Source organism: Equus caballus, chromosome 25, assembly GCF_041296265.1.
Source record: "Equus caballus isolate H_3958 breed thoroughbred chromosome 25, TB-T2T, whole genome shotgun sequence".
Classification (NCBI taxonomy): domain Eukaryota; kingdom Metazoa; phylum Chordata; class Mammalia; order Perissodactyla; family Equidae; genus Equus; species Equus caballus.
Window position 1 is genome coordinate 8,524,196 of NC_091708.1, and position 16,230 is coordinate 8,540,425.

The following is a 16,230-nucleotide window of genomic DNA, read 5'->3' on the forward strand; positions in this document are numbered from 1 at the left end:
TGAAACCTAGCCAGGGAAACATGGCCACTAGGCTGGAATTAAACAAGGCAGAAGAGGAACCTACGAAGACCTGAGAGGTGTTCACCCTGGAGAAGAGCAGACTTGAGGGATGCAGATGGCTGATGATGTCTGGCCAATGAGACCAATGAGATCAGCATGACCTCAAGGACAGAGCTAAGACCAAAGGTGGAGGAGAGGCAGAGTTCTGCTGAACAGGACCAAAAGATAACTGGATACCAGGGAAGGTGGTGAAGCTGTATAAGCATATGACAGCAACGTTGAGTTGGGGTGGGATACCAGGTATCCAGTCCTCTTGAGACCTACGATGCCAGTAAAGGGTTAAGCACCTTCTGGTGCTTGCCCAGCTTTGAGGCCGGCTGAGCTGGAGGGAGACCCATGATTATATGGACCCACATAACCCCAAAGCATCAGCATCACTGTGTGTGGAACCTTAATTTCTTTAGTTCAACCTCTTAGACCAACTGTTCTGCCTCCAGCTCTGGGTCCTGACCTGAAAGAAAAGATCCAAGATCTCAATATGCCTAATATCCCCTTCTGAAGTGGGCTCTGGAAAGCTTGCCTCTAGAACCTGATGTTGCACGCCCTCTGCTGGTCATTCCTAGCACTGTCCTTTCACTCCAAAGCAAGAAATAACCCCTTTGAACCCTTATGGTACTGGGCAGCGTAAGTTCAGAACATGCAGGGAGACGCCAGGCAAGCACCAGGGAGTTAGATCGCTAGTCAGTGTTCAGTCGGTGTGCAGGATCAGAACTGAACCTGCGGATGAGTTCAAGTATCTGTATCAAGATTAGGGTTCACCCATGCCTAGGAGGAGGGCTGAGGCTGAGGCTGGGTTTGGGGGACTATCTGGTCCAGGACTAAGACCAAGGTCAGTATCTCAGGCTGAGGCCAAAATTGGGACTCAGTGTGGGACTGAAGTCTGGGCTCAAGTGTCAGCATGAAGTACGCATCCAAGTGAGATGCTAAGAGTCTGACCTCAGAAAGGACTCAGTCTGCATCCAAAGTAATGGGATCAATGTAGCATTCCTATAGCAGGTGGGAGCATCAGGTACTGGATCAGCAGCAGTCACTGGAGAACTCAAGCAGAGATATTACCAGGGGAGAAGTATAAGGGATGGGGGACAGAATAAGGTAGTCACTAATTTCTTAGGGCTTCTCAGCCTGAAAGAAGGTAACGGGCAGGCTAGGGCCCCCTTTCTCCTCAGAAGGTGGATCCCAGCATTCTAGTTCCAGCTTCCTGTTAAAGCCCCTCATCAACCCTAGTAGTGCCACGTACAAATTGCAGGTACAATTTGGGAAGAAGAGAGGTCCAGGGGCCAGTCTCGTCACTGCAGAGAGCTGAAGCTGTGGGAGTAATCTTCCTTTCCCTTAGGATTCTCTGTTTCTCTTGGCAACAGGGCCTGGCAGCCTCCCACACCCAGATCTTAGCAACCATGGGAGCCCCTGGCAACTGCTGCCATGGTGACAAGACAGGGAACTAAGCATGGGCTGAGGGGGGAGCACTTCCTCTGGAGCCTTCAGGATTATGTGCAAGATAGAGGGCTCCCCCTCCCATCCACAGTCTGGGAGGGAACATGTGCTTCTGTCTAAACACCTCCTCACTGGCACCCACCCCCACCCCTGCCCCTGGTTCCCCTTCCCCCAGGGTGAGGAAAGGACGGGACACCTAGGGTTATGACGTCTCAATGGGTAAGTGGGAGTGTTTGGAACTGACGTGATCACGGATGCATGCATATACCAGCAGACATGCTGTCAGGGTGTCAAGAGCCACAAAGCCACACTTCATCCACTCTTTGCCATGTCGACACAGGCCTACACAGTCATTTAATCATACATGTACACTAACACAAAATCACAGGCCTACACAGAATCAGGCACACTACCACACAAAAATAATTACCCAGATATACTCTCACTCACAAATTGCAGTACAGATACAACAGTACAAATAACTCCCAATCACACTCAAACGCTTACAGACACACTCACACACCCAGATATCTGTGAACATATTGAGTAACGGTTAACTTTGTTGAGCATTAACTACACGCCAAGCTCAGAACTAGGTGCATTACATGTGTTACCTTAATTAACCCTCATACAACCCTATGAAAGACTGTTGTTGTCTATCCCCATTTTACAAAGGAAAAAATGAGGCACAGATGTGGCAAGTAATCTCACAAGGTCAACAGTCTGCCTCCAGAGCCTACATTCTTACACCCTGAGCACCTTAGTGCCTCACACACACAGCTGACGCCCAGGGAAATGCAACACAGGGCAGCAATAGTGAACCCGGCAGACAATGGAGTCCAGGCCACCAACACCTGAAGGCACAGCCCTGCACCCTCGAAGGTCTAAGCCTACAACTTAACATTAGCAGGGACCAGGTAAGGGCCGGTGACTAAACTCTCTGCCTCCACATTGGCACAGGCAAGCTGGAGGAGGCCAAATAGAACTGGAATAGGAAGAAGCAGAGCCACCCACAGCCCAGGTCCCCATGAGTCTGGAGGTGGGGGAGTGAGAGCCCCCAGATCTAAGGAGCCAGCAGCAGTCCTGGGCTCCCTCATCCTACCTTGCCTATCTCCATGTCACACTACTGCATTCCCTCACCACCCCACCTCCCCTCCCTTCCTCATTCCTCCTCACCCCACCTCTCTGTCCCAACTTTTTGCTGCTCACCCCATCTCCCACCAGGTCTATTCCTTGTTCCCCACTTCCCCTTCCCTTTTCATTCCCACCCCTCCTCACCTCCCACTCCGTATCTCCTCCCTCCTCTCCCTTTCTCCTCCCCATCACCCTTACCCCATCTCCTCTCCATCCTCCTCTTACCCTACTTCCTTTCCTTCCTTTACACCTCACACCCCTTTACACCTGGCATCCCCATAGTGAGTACTAGAAAGAAGGCAGGTAGTGGAGAATATGCAGAGCTGACCTCAGGACCCCTAGACCTTTCTCCTGCTCTGTTCTGCTCTGTGGCCTAGGAAATAATGCTCTCCAAGCCTCACTTTCCAGCTCTATCTAGCTTGCATGACCTCATGGGTATCCAAACTCTGTCTCTGGGAAACGGTAAGTGAGAGCTTCTGCCCTGGCCCTTCTTTTGTCCTCAAACTCCCTAAGAATTCCTTCCCCCGCTTCACCCGCGGCTTACCCCCTCCCCACCGCCACTCCCTCCAGCACAGATGGGCCTGGGAGACAGAGACGTGGGCGCCAGGCACCCTGTCTGCTCAAACGTCGGCTTCCGCTGGCGACCGCCTCCGCAGCCCTGCCTGCTCCGAACAGCGGGGACACTGGGGCTGAGATTTAATGGGGGAAGGGGGGCTGAGATGGATGGGAGACGCTGAGGGTATTAAGAAAGGAGATCAGTGGGGCTGAGATGAAGAGTTAAAGGGGGCAGCTAGGATAGGGGAGACCATGGGAGTAGATAAAGAATTAAGAATAGGACGAGGCAGAAAATTCATGGGGGAAAGACAGGACCAAGAGGGGAAAGTAAAAGGAGGCTAAAATGCGGGAACTCGAAGGGGAAGTAGGGTGAAAGACTGTAGAGGAATTTTAATGGGGATTGTGGGGGTTGCTGAGAAGGGACGCCGCAGGAGGGAGCCAGGATGGGGGGATAATACGGAGAAAGAAAAGGGGACTCAGAAAGGAATCAAGGAGGTGGCTACACCTGGGGAGAAATACCAGGTTAGAAAGGAGGGAGTAGAAAGGTACTTAAACCCTGCATGTCTACAGGGGTCTGTTTTGAGATTCGGTCACGTCAGGTCAATTCCGGGTCAAGGTAAGGTAAAGCTAAATCAGGTCAGGTCGAGGTCAGTTCCGGGTTCGATGGAAGACAGGTAAGACGGCGTGACCTTTTGACCCTGGTCCAGGGACTACACCTCCCAGGGTGCACTATTCTCTCCCCTCCCCTCCTAAACGCAGAAAGGAAAGAATGCCCAGAGTTCCGGCCAACTGGTCGGCGCAGTTTTCCTTTAAGGCTGCCTTTGACGTTGCACGGGTTCCAGAAGGTTCTCTCGGGATTCGAGCCGTGGCCAGTAAGTCCCACCTTCTCAAGCCGGACATTGGACTAATATAGTTGCCCGCCCTCTTTCGGGTCTGAGCCCCAGAGACCAACCAATAAGATTAAAGGGCGCGTGGAGTTTCCGCCCCCGCCCCCTTCACCAATGACACGACGAGATAGCGAAGAGGCGTGGTTGATTGATCCCAGAGCGCACCAATCAGACCCGCACCCATCACGGCCCGGAATATGTGCGCGTGTGGCCGGGTGACGGGGGCGGAGCGTGGGCGACTCTTACCGACCGCTCGTTGAGAGCTGTCCAATGACAGCAGAGGCCGAGCTGAGTGACGGGCGCACGGCGCAATGGGCGGCGCGGAGGCGGAGCCGTGGGGGCGGTTCCTGGGCCCGCTGTCTGCCGCCGGCGGGCAGGCGACTCCTGTCCCGACTGGAGGCGGCGGAGCCGGAGCCGGGAGGGGGCAGCGTGTCTGACGGACCGCGGCGGCGCCCGCAGCTCCTCACCGGTGAGGGCGCCGAGCCAGGACTCGGGGGCTCCGGGAGGGGGGTGTTGTGAAGCCAGGGGTCTCGGTGTCGGGGGAGTGGGACCGGCGGGCCCATAGGCTCTTCTGCCGTGGGGTGCGGGGACTCGGGGTCTGCCAGGTGCTCGATGTCCGCCACCCTCTCACCGGGAGCAGCCAGCGTCTGGGCCAGGGATAGTCGGCCGGGTCGGATTGGGTTCCGCGGGGCAGAGACCTTCTGAGCCGGCCCAGCCTGCCAGCTCCGGTGACATCACCCACCGCGCTCCCCGCCGAGCCCCCTCCCCTCTCCTCCCCTCATTTCCTCGCCTTTTGTCCCGTCCGAGCTCTGCTCTGCTCTGCTCTGCCCCGCCCCGCCCCGCCCATCTGCGAGGGAGGAGACTCCCAGTCAGGGACTTCATTGAGTAGGTTCTTGGGGTTTGGGGTCGGGTCCTGCCCGGAGAGAGAGGCGAGAAGAACTCACTGCCTCTCAGGCCCTCACAGACAATCACACCTGTCACAGGTACACACGCTGCCGCTCACAAGCACACACTCGCACTGCCAGCCTACTGTCACACTGCCATACAGCCGTTCTCAATCAGCCAGACAGTGCCGCATCGGAGAGCAGGTGGCCGCTGGACCCTATCCCTTCACTTTCCACGCCTGGGGATCAGGTCCAGCTCCTGCTGCACCGGACAGGCCTTGCTGGGCAAGTGCCTCTGGGAACCTGAGGAGGCGGCTTCCAGAGCTGCAGCTTTCCGAGCAGGCTCCCGGGGAGCCGTCAGAGGTGAGGGGCTGGGCCGGGCATGTTTAAGCGCACAGTGCTCTCCTGCCCATCCCCAGCATCACCCCCACTACAGGCCCGAGGAGCTTTCCGGAGCTTCCCACACTTCTGGGGAGAAGACTTCTTAGCCAGCTTGATGTTTAAAATTCAGCTGGAGCCCTTAAAACTTCGAGCGTGGACGCTGAATGGGTTTGTAAAGTTTCGGTAAGTCCCTCCGGAGAAGGGCGCTCATACCCATACCAAGTCAGTTCTCCACGTCACATCCCCTCCATTGCCATTCCTCCATCCATTCCTTCCTCTGTCTCCTCGTCTTCTCATCCCCATTCCATATGAGAACCCCTGTTCCACCTCACCCTTACATTTGAATGAACTGCACTGCTCGTTATTCATCTCCTATACCAAACCCTCAGGCGTCCATGTTCCACAAACACCTCCTCCAGTATTTCAACTCTCTCCATCTCTCTCTTTCAACCCATTGGTAACCCATTTTCCACCTAAGCCATTTCCTTTTGTCATCCCTCATCCCCCTCCATCAGTGCTTAATTTTCTGCATCAACCATCTGCCCTGCCTCTGCCAGGCCCCCTTGCCATTCCTCCTCATTTTTCATTCCTGCCTCTACATTAACATCCTCTTCATTCTTCTCCATCAAAGGCAGTGCCATGCCATGGGGCTCCTTTGTCATTCCAACACGTGGCTTGTGGGTAGGGGGAAGGAGGGAGGGAGGGAGGAAAGGAGGAAGAAAAAGGCAATTCCTGAAAGAGCTTGCCAGGTGTCTGTGGAGGCAAGAGAATTATAGGTCTAGAGCAGCTAGCAGGTGGGTGCCAGGGAGGAAGCTGGCCGCATGAAGAGGTAATGCAGGGACAGCCAAGAGGAGGGCGGGAGCATTGGAGGCTGTTCCACTTGCCCTCTGCCTAGAAGCTGCTGTAGGTCTTCGGGGTCACCCTCCTGGTGTGGTAGGGTTCCTTCCCACGCTCAGGGGAAAGAAGGGGTGGGCTGAGGCGGAGATGGCAGACCACCCCCAGCTCCCTCTCAGATGGCTTTCACTGCTGCTTCCGAAAATGGCTGCCCTCCCCCAGATGCTCTTTCTTCTCTGCCTCCTCCAACCCCGGCCTCCCCCACCAGGCGTGACGTGCTGGTAGGGGGAGAAGGGGGAGTACCCGCCTTTATAAAGCCTTCTCTTCGTCAGAGTGAGGTGACTCCCAGAACCATGAGTCAACCCAGCCACCTGCAACAGGCCCTATGGGGGCAGGAGCGAGGGCTGTTGTCCCTGCCTACCTGGGGCCTTGAGGCCTCTCTTTACCCATTACAGCCCTCACTCCTGCTGGGAAAGCCTGCACACCTCGCTGAAGCAGTCAGTGGCAGAAAAGCAGGCCTCAGCTGTGGCTGCCAGCCCGGGACATTGCTAGAAAGACTCTCATTCTCCGGGCTTTGGCAGGGGTTTGCCAAGTCTCAGAAAGGCTGGAGAGTGACTTCTGGCCATTTCCCCAAATAGATGTAGCTACAGGAAAGTCCCCTTCCCCTCACATCCAGCACAGAGATAGTGGCAGAGGGCAATGAGAGAAGAATTAGAGCCCTAGGTTTCTCCCTCCCATAACAAAGGCCCTGCACCCAGGGCCTATCAGAGGAGTGTGGGCCTGGCACCAGGACAGATCCTAAACCACAGGACAGGTGCAAGGATGGGACTGGTAGGGAGGGGACTAAGAAAGTGGTGGTTAGTGCCCGATTGTCTCTTAACAACTAAGGTTTAAAAAGGCCCTACCCTCAGGATGCTTTTGTTCACTAGCAGGGGTGCTTAGGAGGCACAGACATGTTTTCACACACAGTGTTGTCTGTGGACACTGGGAAATGAGTAAAGGGAACTGTTGTCATCTCCCTGCTAATGAGAGAGTTAGAAACAGCAGTTTCCAAAGGCTGAGGTTTATCCTCTGATCTGAGACGCACGTGTGGCTTAGCACTGTCTAGGGAGCGAGGGCAAGGAGGCCTGGGGTCCCCAGTGGCAGAGAGGACTCCAAGCACCCACACCCTGAGTCAGCCTGGCTGGCCAGGACAGCTGACTGAAGACCCAGACCTGTCCCCAGTCCTGGGCCACTGCCCCAGCTGCCCTTAGCCTGGGCACCATGCCTGAAGCATGGCGTAGGAGACCACGATGCTCAGGTGACCTCACCCAGTCCACTGCCCTTCGCCAGCTTCTGTGCGTGGGTCTGTCAGTCTGTGGTGCTGCCTCACCCAGCAGGGCTTCTCGGGGGTCCTCAGTCTGGCCCAAGAACCTGGGCCTTAGCCTAGCCCCAAGAAGTGGGCCACAGACCCCAGCTTCCTGCTGGGAAAACCTGCTGGGAGCTAAGGAAAGAATCACAGAATCCTAGAATGTCAGAGCTGGAAGAGATCATCTAGACCAAACCTTTCATTTTACTGATGGGGAGACAGAGGGCCACAGAACAGGCATGACCTGCTGAAGGTCACACAGTGAGTCATTTAGAGCTTGCAGGATCGTCAGGAGCAGGGCTGGGGCAGAAGAGAAAAGGGTATCAAGGATTGTCCCTGGGTTTCTTTCAGAAACAAGGAGACCAGTGCCGGTCCAGTGGCTGTGATGGGCAAGGATTATTACAAGATTCTTGGGATCCCATCGGGAGCCAATGAGGATGAGATCAAGAAAGCCTATCGGAAGATGGCCTTGAAGTACCACCCAGACAAGAACAAAGAACCCAACGCGGAGGAGAAGTTTAAGGAGATTGCAGAGGCCTATGATGTGCTGAGTGACCCTAAGAAACGGGGCCTCTATGACCAGTATGGGGAGGAAGGTAAGAGGGCAGTGCTCCAGCCTGATACTGGACCCCTGTCCTTGCCTGGGGTCCTGGGTGACCCTGTTCTCATAGCAAGGAACTGGAGGTTGAGGAGGGGGTGAGGGAGACAAGTGTTCCCAGCACCCACACCCAGAGGAGAGAAGAGACCACCCACCACGCAGCCTCAGCCTACTATAGCTCTCCCCGCCTCTCTCTGTCCCTCTGCCTCCTCAAGTGCAGGCCTTAGAGAGGTCTGGAGCTAGAGCCAGAGGCCTTCCCCCTCCCTCCCTCACCTCCCAGCCTTATTAGTCCTGCCTGCAGTCCCTGCAGCTTTATTGGCTGATGAGGAAGGTCAGGGAAAGGGAGTATGTGGCTCTCTGAGGACAGAGCACCTATAGTCATCAGCATAAAAGTTTGGCCCTTAAGCAGCCTGGAAATTAACCACTGGAGCTCAGAGCGAGAGATGGTCGTCCCCTCCCCTGCCCCCTCCCTGCCCACTTCAGGCCAGCAGAACAGAGGCGGAGCTTCACCTCCCTGAGGAAGTGGCAGGGATCCAAGGGTGGAAGGGGAACTGCTGCTGGCATCCTGCCCCCTCCCTGGGGTAGCTGGTGGCCACGTACAGAGCGGCAGGAAAGGCCCAAATAAAGCCTCTGAGAGGGCGGCCCCTCCCAGTACATCCCACGGGCATGATGTAGCTGCTAATTCTGGACCTGCCCCTCAGGGCCGCCTGCCATCCGCCAGCCACAGGCACCTGTCAGGCTATATTAAGAGACATTGTCACAGCTGAGGACTCTCCTTCCCCAGAGGAACTGTCCTTCCTCCCCAACGGCATCTGCCTTTCTTCCACATTCTCCTCCTTACTCTCCCCACTCTAGCCTCAAAATTAGATGGGCTAATGATACCTACTGTACCTGATACAGAGTATGTGCTCAAAAGAATATGCTTTCCTCTCCTCCTTGCCTTGTGCTCCACGCCCCTGTCCTCTGTGCACCCCAGTCCTCCAAAGTGCCTCTTCTTATTCGTCATGCCACGAGTTCCTTCCGTTTTTCCCTGCTCACCTGCTAGACTTGCCAACTCCCAGATTCACCAGGCATCTGCTGGAATCCCCAGTATTCTCTCAGCTAAGAAATTTTTCTGTCTGGGAGGGAGGGGGGCCGTAGGGGTGGGGGAAAGGGAATCAGTGCAGACACCATGCCACCCTGTGGCCTGTCTAGGAACTGCACTCACTCTTCCAGGGGCCTCCCCTCTTGTTTAGGAAGCAGGTGGGAGCTGGGAGAGCCAGCCTAAGTGAACGGCAAAGCTCAAGCCCTAGGCCCAGACACCAGGTCCTCATGCAGATCTGCATCCCAGCAGGGCTTCTGAGAATGCAACACGCCCTTAAGGAGACATCCAGGACCTGGGGAGGGAGAAGCAGGCTTGGAAATGTGGGTTATATTTCTGTCTGCTCTGCCCCCTCCCCAACAGCCAGCCAAAAGTTTGTGCACACAAACTCTCTGTGCAGCCCTGGCTGGGGACAAGTTGTCCCCAGCTTGAAAAGGAGGTGGTAGGGTACAGCAGGAACCCCTACAGAGAAATCACCCCCTGCTGTCATCATTAGTCCGACCTCCCTCTCACTGAGCTCTGCCAGGCTTCTTGAACTCACCTGATAATCAGACCCTCAATAGAAGGAAAAACAGATCCTGAGTCTTAAGGGAGGGGTGAAGAGGCAGCTGCCGGGAGTCTCTGAACTGCCTGCCACTTGGCCTCTCTAATGAAACCCAAATCTGCACTGTGGTCCCAGGAATAAGAGGCTAATTTAGGTTCAGGCTTCCACAGCCAAATGAAATTCTAGATAAAAGGCCTCAGAGAGAAGAGTCTCTTCCCCTAGCCTGGGCCCCACTGCTGAGTCTACATATTCTAGATCATTTCTCAGTGTTAGTCCCCCCACATCTGCTCCCCACGCCTCCACTATCCCCACCACCACCATCCCCCGATGAAGGTGGCCTCCAGGAATATGAGCCCCTTAGACAGGACCTGACTCTAGAGAGCAGCTGGGGTCGCCACCTGCAATATGCCAGCTCATTCGTGCATTCTGGTTGCTCTGACATTAGGTATGGGCTAGAGGGCTTGGTGCTGTGTAAGTCCAGGGAGCCCATTCCCATTGTAGTCTGTGTCCATCCACTGTGTGAATGGCACCCCAAGGAGTTATGCAACACTGAGCCCTGACTGTGGGAACAAAACATTGAAAACTTTTTCCAGAGAAATAGCTCCTTATCTCCAAGCTAATGAGCTTTCCTGCTTTTTTGGGCCCCTCTCATATCCCATTTGGGCAGAAGTCAGGGAAAGAGGAAACCATGCTGGAAGCAGAGTGAGAGTGGGGTTCCTCCTGGACTGTATCCCCACCTTATTTGGAACAGCTCGCTTACTAGCCCCCTGTGTGGTCAAATCCTGTCTGATTGCTTCTTGCCCTATGCGTCTTCGGAGATAAGCAAAGATTTAAGAGCCAGGTATGACTTGCAGTGTGACCCCAGGCCAGGTACTCAAGGCTTTGTAAGACATCTTTGGGCCATGGGTACGTGGAAGAGATTACAGGACTAGAAGTCACATCCTCCAAGTCTTCTAGTCTTAGCTTTTCCACATGTCGGGTAACTCGGCCTCTTTCAACCTCAAGATGTGCTTTATTATTAAAGATTTTTATTTTTCCTTTTTCTCCCCAAAGCCCCCCAGTACACAGTTGTGTATTTTTAGCTGTGGGTCCTTCTAGTTGTAGCATGTTGGATGCCGCCTCAGTGTGGCCTGATGAGCAGTGCCATGTCCGCGCCCAGGATTCAAACCGGGGAAACCCTGGGCCGCCGCAGCGGAGCGTGGGAACTTAACCACTTGGCCACGGGGCCGACCCCCAAGATGTGCTTTATTATTAAACAAATACTTCAGAGTAGAAATTAATCTTGCCAGAGACTTCTTACTCTATTAGGCCAGCCCTTTCTGGGAGTTAAAGGTTGCTTCTTTTGTTAGGCCCATGAACTGGGAACAAGTGGGCAGGGGAAGGAGACTGTGCGGGTGGGGGCAGGAGCAGCCACACTGCCCCTAACTTGTCCTCCTTCCAGGCCTGAAGACTGGCGGTGGTTCGTCAGGTGGCTCCAGTGGCTCCTTTCACTACACCTTTCATGGGGACCCTCATGCCACCTTCGCCTCCTTCTTTGGTGGCTCCAACCCCTTCGATATCTTCTTTGCCAGCAGCCGCTCCACTCGACCCTTCAGTAGTTTTGACCCAGATGACATGGATGTGGATGAAGATGAGGACCCATTTGGTGCCTTTGGCCGCTTTGGTTTCAATGGGCTAAGTAGGGGTCCAAGGCGAGCCCCAGAACCACTGTACCCTCGGCGCAAGGTGCAGGACCCACCTGTGGTGCATGAGCTGCGGGTGTCCCTGGAGGAGATCTACCACGGCTCCACCAAACGCATGAAGATCACAAGGCGGCGCCTCAATCCTGATGGGCGAACTGTGCGCACCGAGGACAAGATCCTGCATATTGTCATCAAGCGTGGCTGGAAGGAAGGCACCAAGATCACTTTCCCCAAAGAGGGCGATGCCACACCTGACAACATCCCTGCTGACATTGTCTTCGTGCTCAAAGACAAGCCCCACGCACACTTCCGCCGAGATGGCACCAACGTGCTCTACAGTGCCCTGATCAGCCTCAAGGAGGTGGGGCCGGGGTCAGGTTGTGTGTGCATTGGTGGGGGAATGATGGGACATTCTGTCCCCACGTCAGTCTTCTCCGCCTTTCCTAATTACTCTACCCCACCTTTCCTCACTCTCTGCCTCATTCTCCCCAGGCGCTGTGTGGCTGCACCGTGAACATTCCCACCATTGATGGTCGAGTGATCCCTTTGCCCTGCAATGATGTCATCAAGCCAGGCACCGTGAAGAGACTCCGAGGGGAGGGCCTTCCTTTCCCCAAAGTGCCCACCCAACGGGGAGACCTCATTGTCGAGTTCAAAGTTCGCTTCCCAGACAGATTAACGCCACAGACACGACAGATCCTTAAGCAGCACCTACCCTGTTCCTAGGCTCTGCCCCAGCCAGCCCAGAGTCTACCACAGCAATACCCCCCACAGTCACCCCACCCAGTGTGCACCCAGTTTGATGTCCACTGGACACTGGCAACTTTTTCTAAAATGCAAAAAAGCCACTAGTTTTCAGGAAAATGTTCCTGTCCCTGACCCCTTTCAGAGCTGGGCTGCCTTGGGGGAGTGGGAGGGAGGTGGGGAGAGCTAGCCCAGGCCAGGGGTCAATTTTCATGTCACTAGCTTCGAATCCAGTTCCCACTCCACTGACTGGAGAGTGAGCTGAGTGCTACTTGGAGCCAGAGAGCTTCCTTGTCCTTGCTTGTAAATAGCATGTCCTCCTTCCCCTCAGCTTGGCTAATACCTCTCCTCTCCCTTCCCTTTGGCTTCCTCCTGTTGGGGGAGGAAGAGGATAGAAAGGACACTGCTTTCCCACCCTAGCCTCACCCCTACAGCCACAGTGTCCAAGGTTATCACACACATGTTCATGCACACAAAGCATTCACCCAGAGCTGTCTGTGCCTCTCCAGGGTTGAGACAGGAACGAATGGTCCATAACCCATGAACCAGGCCATTGAGCACGAGACACTTTTCATGTGGGGCAGGGAAGCGAGCGGGACCCTGAGCAGCCTCCTCGACAGCTCCCCTGCCAGACCTGCAGAGCTGGAAGTTCTGTCCTCCATGCTGCTCTTAGGAATGTGCGAGGGTGCAGGAGAGGGAAGGGGGCCTGCTGTATTAAAGCTCAGAGGTGGGGGGCAGGGTCCATCTCCTAGCCTTCATCAGGAAGGGAAAAGGCTTTGGGGTCAGGTGGCAGCTATTCCCCACCAAGAGATTCAGGGTCACAGGTTTCTCCCCACACCTCTGAACTCAGGGCCTAGCCACCCCCAAACTTCAAATCCCATTTTTGTGATATGTGAAGCTACTTATTTCTTACCCTTCATGGAGGCTGTGTGGGGACTTTCCAGCCCTTTGATGCCTGTGTGACCCCACCCCGCTCCCACAGTTATATAAAAGTCAAATAGTGAAGGAGCTAGGGGAAGACTGCTTCAGCCAGGTTCTGGGGTGGGGTCTTGAGGTTTTCTCACTTTGACAAGCCCCTGAATGTTTTTATAGTAGTTTTTTTTGTATTTTTTTGTAATGACAGTATTATGGAAAAAAATAAAGTATTTTAAAAATACAGCATCTAAGCAGGAACAATGAACCTGGGATGGGGGTGGGTGCGCAGTGCCACTGGCAACCTCCCTTCAGGGCCCTGGCCACCTTTGAGAAGCCCAAACAGGCCCTCAATATAAGCTGAAGCTGACTCCTTCCTTCCTCTAAGCCCAGACTCCTGAGGTTTCCAAAATGTATGCATCAAACAGCAAAGACGGAAGACACCACTCAGCTATTAGAAGAAACATCTATTTGGAAAGACTGTCCTTGGTTATGGGAAATAGAGACTATCCTCTTTGAAGGATGTGTTAGCATGAGAACTAATAGACTTTACATGGACTGGAATTTTCCTTTGAGAGAAATTGTCCTCCTAGGAGAGGATAGGGGAGGACTTTCTGGCTGACTAGAAGAGACACATCCCCAAAGACAAAACCTGGGGCAGTGGAGAGGGTGGCTGGAGGTTCCTGGCATCCTTGGCCCATGCTGGCAGGGCCTGGCTGGGGACACAGGCTCCCTGGGAGACAACACCATTGCTGATCCTTGAATCTCACAATTTTCTGGGGAGGTCTGTCCTGGTCTCGGAGCTACCTGTGCCTGCTGAGACAACTCTGGTCCTAAGGGTCTGCGTGCTGACTGCATGATGCACTTGTTACTTTCCTTGGATCTGGGTAGGGAGGAGCCCTCTAGTCACAGGAATGGCCATCTGCAGGCTCTGTCTGGGTGTAGACTTCCTTCTGGTGCTGACTTTCCTCCCCAGAGTCTTCTCCAGGATCGTGCCCATCACAGCCATGCTCTCCTGAGCTTCAGCATCTCCAGTGCCATGACGACAGCTCCCCTGGGCCTAGGCTCCACACAGAGGCTAACACTGGCTAGGCTTATAACAGGGACCTTCCTGTCCTTGCCTTTTTTCCTGGGACAACTCCAGTGAAGAAAGCTCCTCATCCTTTTAGCCAAGATACTTTTGGGAGGAGCCTACTCCTTCCAGTGCAGAAACCAAGGGGTCTTGCTCAGAAGGGTATCTGCTAGTCCCTTGGGCTGGGCAGGAAGGTCCCCAATCCTGCATCTCCTACTCGATGCTCTCCTGTTTCAGGTCTCCTAGACTTGTCCCTCTCTTCACTTGGGGCTAAATTCTTGTCCTGGCTCTTCCCTGAGACCTGAAGCTTTGGGATCCAGGTCTGCTGGGCCAGACTGCTCCCTCTGGCCTCCATGTGGGGACACTGGACCTAGAAAACTGTCATGTCCCCACTGAGCACTCGGAATGGGACTCAGACCTTAGAAGCCAGGCTATCTGAGGACAGGGGCACTTCAATGAGAAAGCTCTGAAGCTGGCTCTGCAGCTCTACCTTCTTGGAGGTTGCATGGGGGGTTATGGTCCTTTAATACCTGTGTAACCCTACATGCACACACATATACACACGGCTATAGAAAAGTCAAGATAGTAAAGGAGCTGGAAGAAACACTGGTTCAGCCATGTCTTGGGGAACAGGGTCTTTATTGGGTTTTCTCTCTTTGACAAGCACCTAAGTTCTTTTACAGTAGTGTGTGTGTGTGTGTGTGTGTGTGTGTGTAATTTTGCAAATGACAGTACTACGAAAATCACTAGCTCATTTGTATGACAGTAATATGTTCTTTAAGGCTTGGCCATCCCAAATCTTGGGCAACCAGCACTTGGTGGTGGGGGCATGCCTTGGTCACTGGAGCCCCTTGACCACTCCAGTAGCCCTTTAGCTTCTGGGCATCTTCCAGCTCACTGACTCTCAGAACATTTTCCAATTGTGGGCTTAGGAGCTGGAGTCTTCTTGGACTTCACTCTCTCCCTGGACTCTTTGGCCGGTAAAGGAATCTCCAACATCTTTTTCCTAAAGTGGAAACTCCAAGAAGATGTTCCCCTCTTGGGATCCAGGTCTGCTGTGGTGATCCCCTCCAGACATTCTCTCTATTCCCTGCCTCTGGGGCACTGCTCCTGCATGGCTGGATTCTGTCGGGATACAACTCTACTTTCATCCCTTGGGTCATATCCTGCCAGTGTTTCACTTGGAGTGACTCTGGACTGCCTCTCTTGACCCCAATACCGTCCCATTCTGCCTTGATTTGTCCATGATGATGGGTGTGAGAAGCCAAAAAGTTTATCTGTTCTTCTCAGGCTAAAGGTCCTGTGTGAACCGTGACCAACATCTCAGGGCCGTCTGTGCTTCCTTGCTCACAGCTGAGGGGACAGGAAGAGGACTATACAGAATGTTGACTTAGTTTTTTGTGACTGGCTTGTCTTTCAACCTGCCTAAGGGTTTCCTTCAAAGAGCTAAGCAATCTCAGCTTAGCCATCCATGAAACATGGGTGGCTAAGAGAGAAAGGGCCCTGGGGAAGGGGCCATGATTGGGTCTCTGTCAACTTGATAGTTTTATGGATTCAAGGACTTTGAGAGGTAAGCTCTACCTCTGCCACAACCAAAACCATATAATCTGGGCTTCCTAGTGCTTGTCTAATGCCTATATCAAAGAAAGAAAGCTTCTAAAAGGTATTCAGGCAATGTTCCTGATTCACTGAGGGTACCAAATTTCTGGTTTCCAAGTGGCTATAGGACTTCCCAGGAGGGGGCAATATATAGTTGCAGCAAGCCATGAACAATACACATCTGCAGGGATCCCTCTGTGATAGACCTGCCTCAGCTTATTGCCAAAGTAAACCTTCAAGGCATTTTCTAATTGCTTCCAGTCTAGGTTTTTTATTAACACATTGATAAGCCATTTCCCAAGCCAAACAAATCATTTTTTATCTCCTCTGCAGAATCAGCCCCTAAAACCTTCACTGGGTAACTTTCTGAAATCCTTAATAGGTTACATTTGGGGCCTTTCTCAGACTATGCCTCAGACACTTCCTTAAGTCATTCTCTTACTGAAATGTTGCTGGGCCCCTCACATGGAAACTTCTGGGTGCC

General features: G+C 53.7%; 1 protein-coding gene across 6 annotated transcripts; it reads left to right on the forward strand.

Moving 5' to 3' along the window:
- Positions 1-4,233: 4,233 nt before the first annotated feature.
- DNAJB5 (DnaJ heat shock protein family (Hsp40) member B5) lies at positions 4,234-13,321 on the forward strand. 6 transcript variants are annotated; one of them, XM_070250578.1, is made up of 5 exons: positions 4,345-4,536; positions 5,051-5,314; positions 7,866-8,110; positions 11,179-11,780; positions 11,912-13,321. In XM_070250578.1, the coding sequence occupies exons 3-5, from the start codon at positions 7,900-7,902 to the stop codon at positions 12,143-12,145; spliced, it is 1,047 nt and encodes a 348-aa protein (XP_070106679.1). In that variant the 5' UTR covers positions 4,345-4,536; positions 5,051-5,314; positions 7,866-7,899; the 3' UTR covers positions 12,146-13,321. The 6 variants fall into 6 exon arrangements, with proteins under 6 accessions (XP_070106677.1, XP_070106679.1, XP_070106675.1 ...); XM_070250574.1 differs by having other exon boundaries at positions 4,404-4,536; positions 5,051-5,515; XM_070250575.1 differs by lacking the exon at positions 5,051-5,314 and adding an exon at positions 5,388-5,515 and having other exon boundaries at positions 4,410-4,536.
- Positions 13,322-16,230: the final 2,909 nt, after the last annotated feature.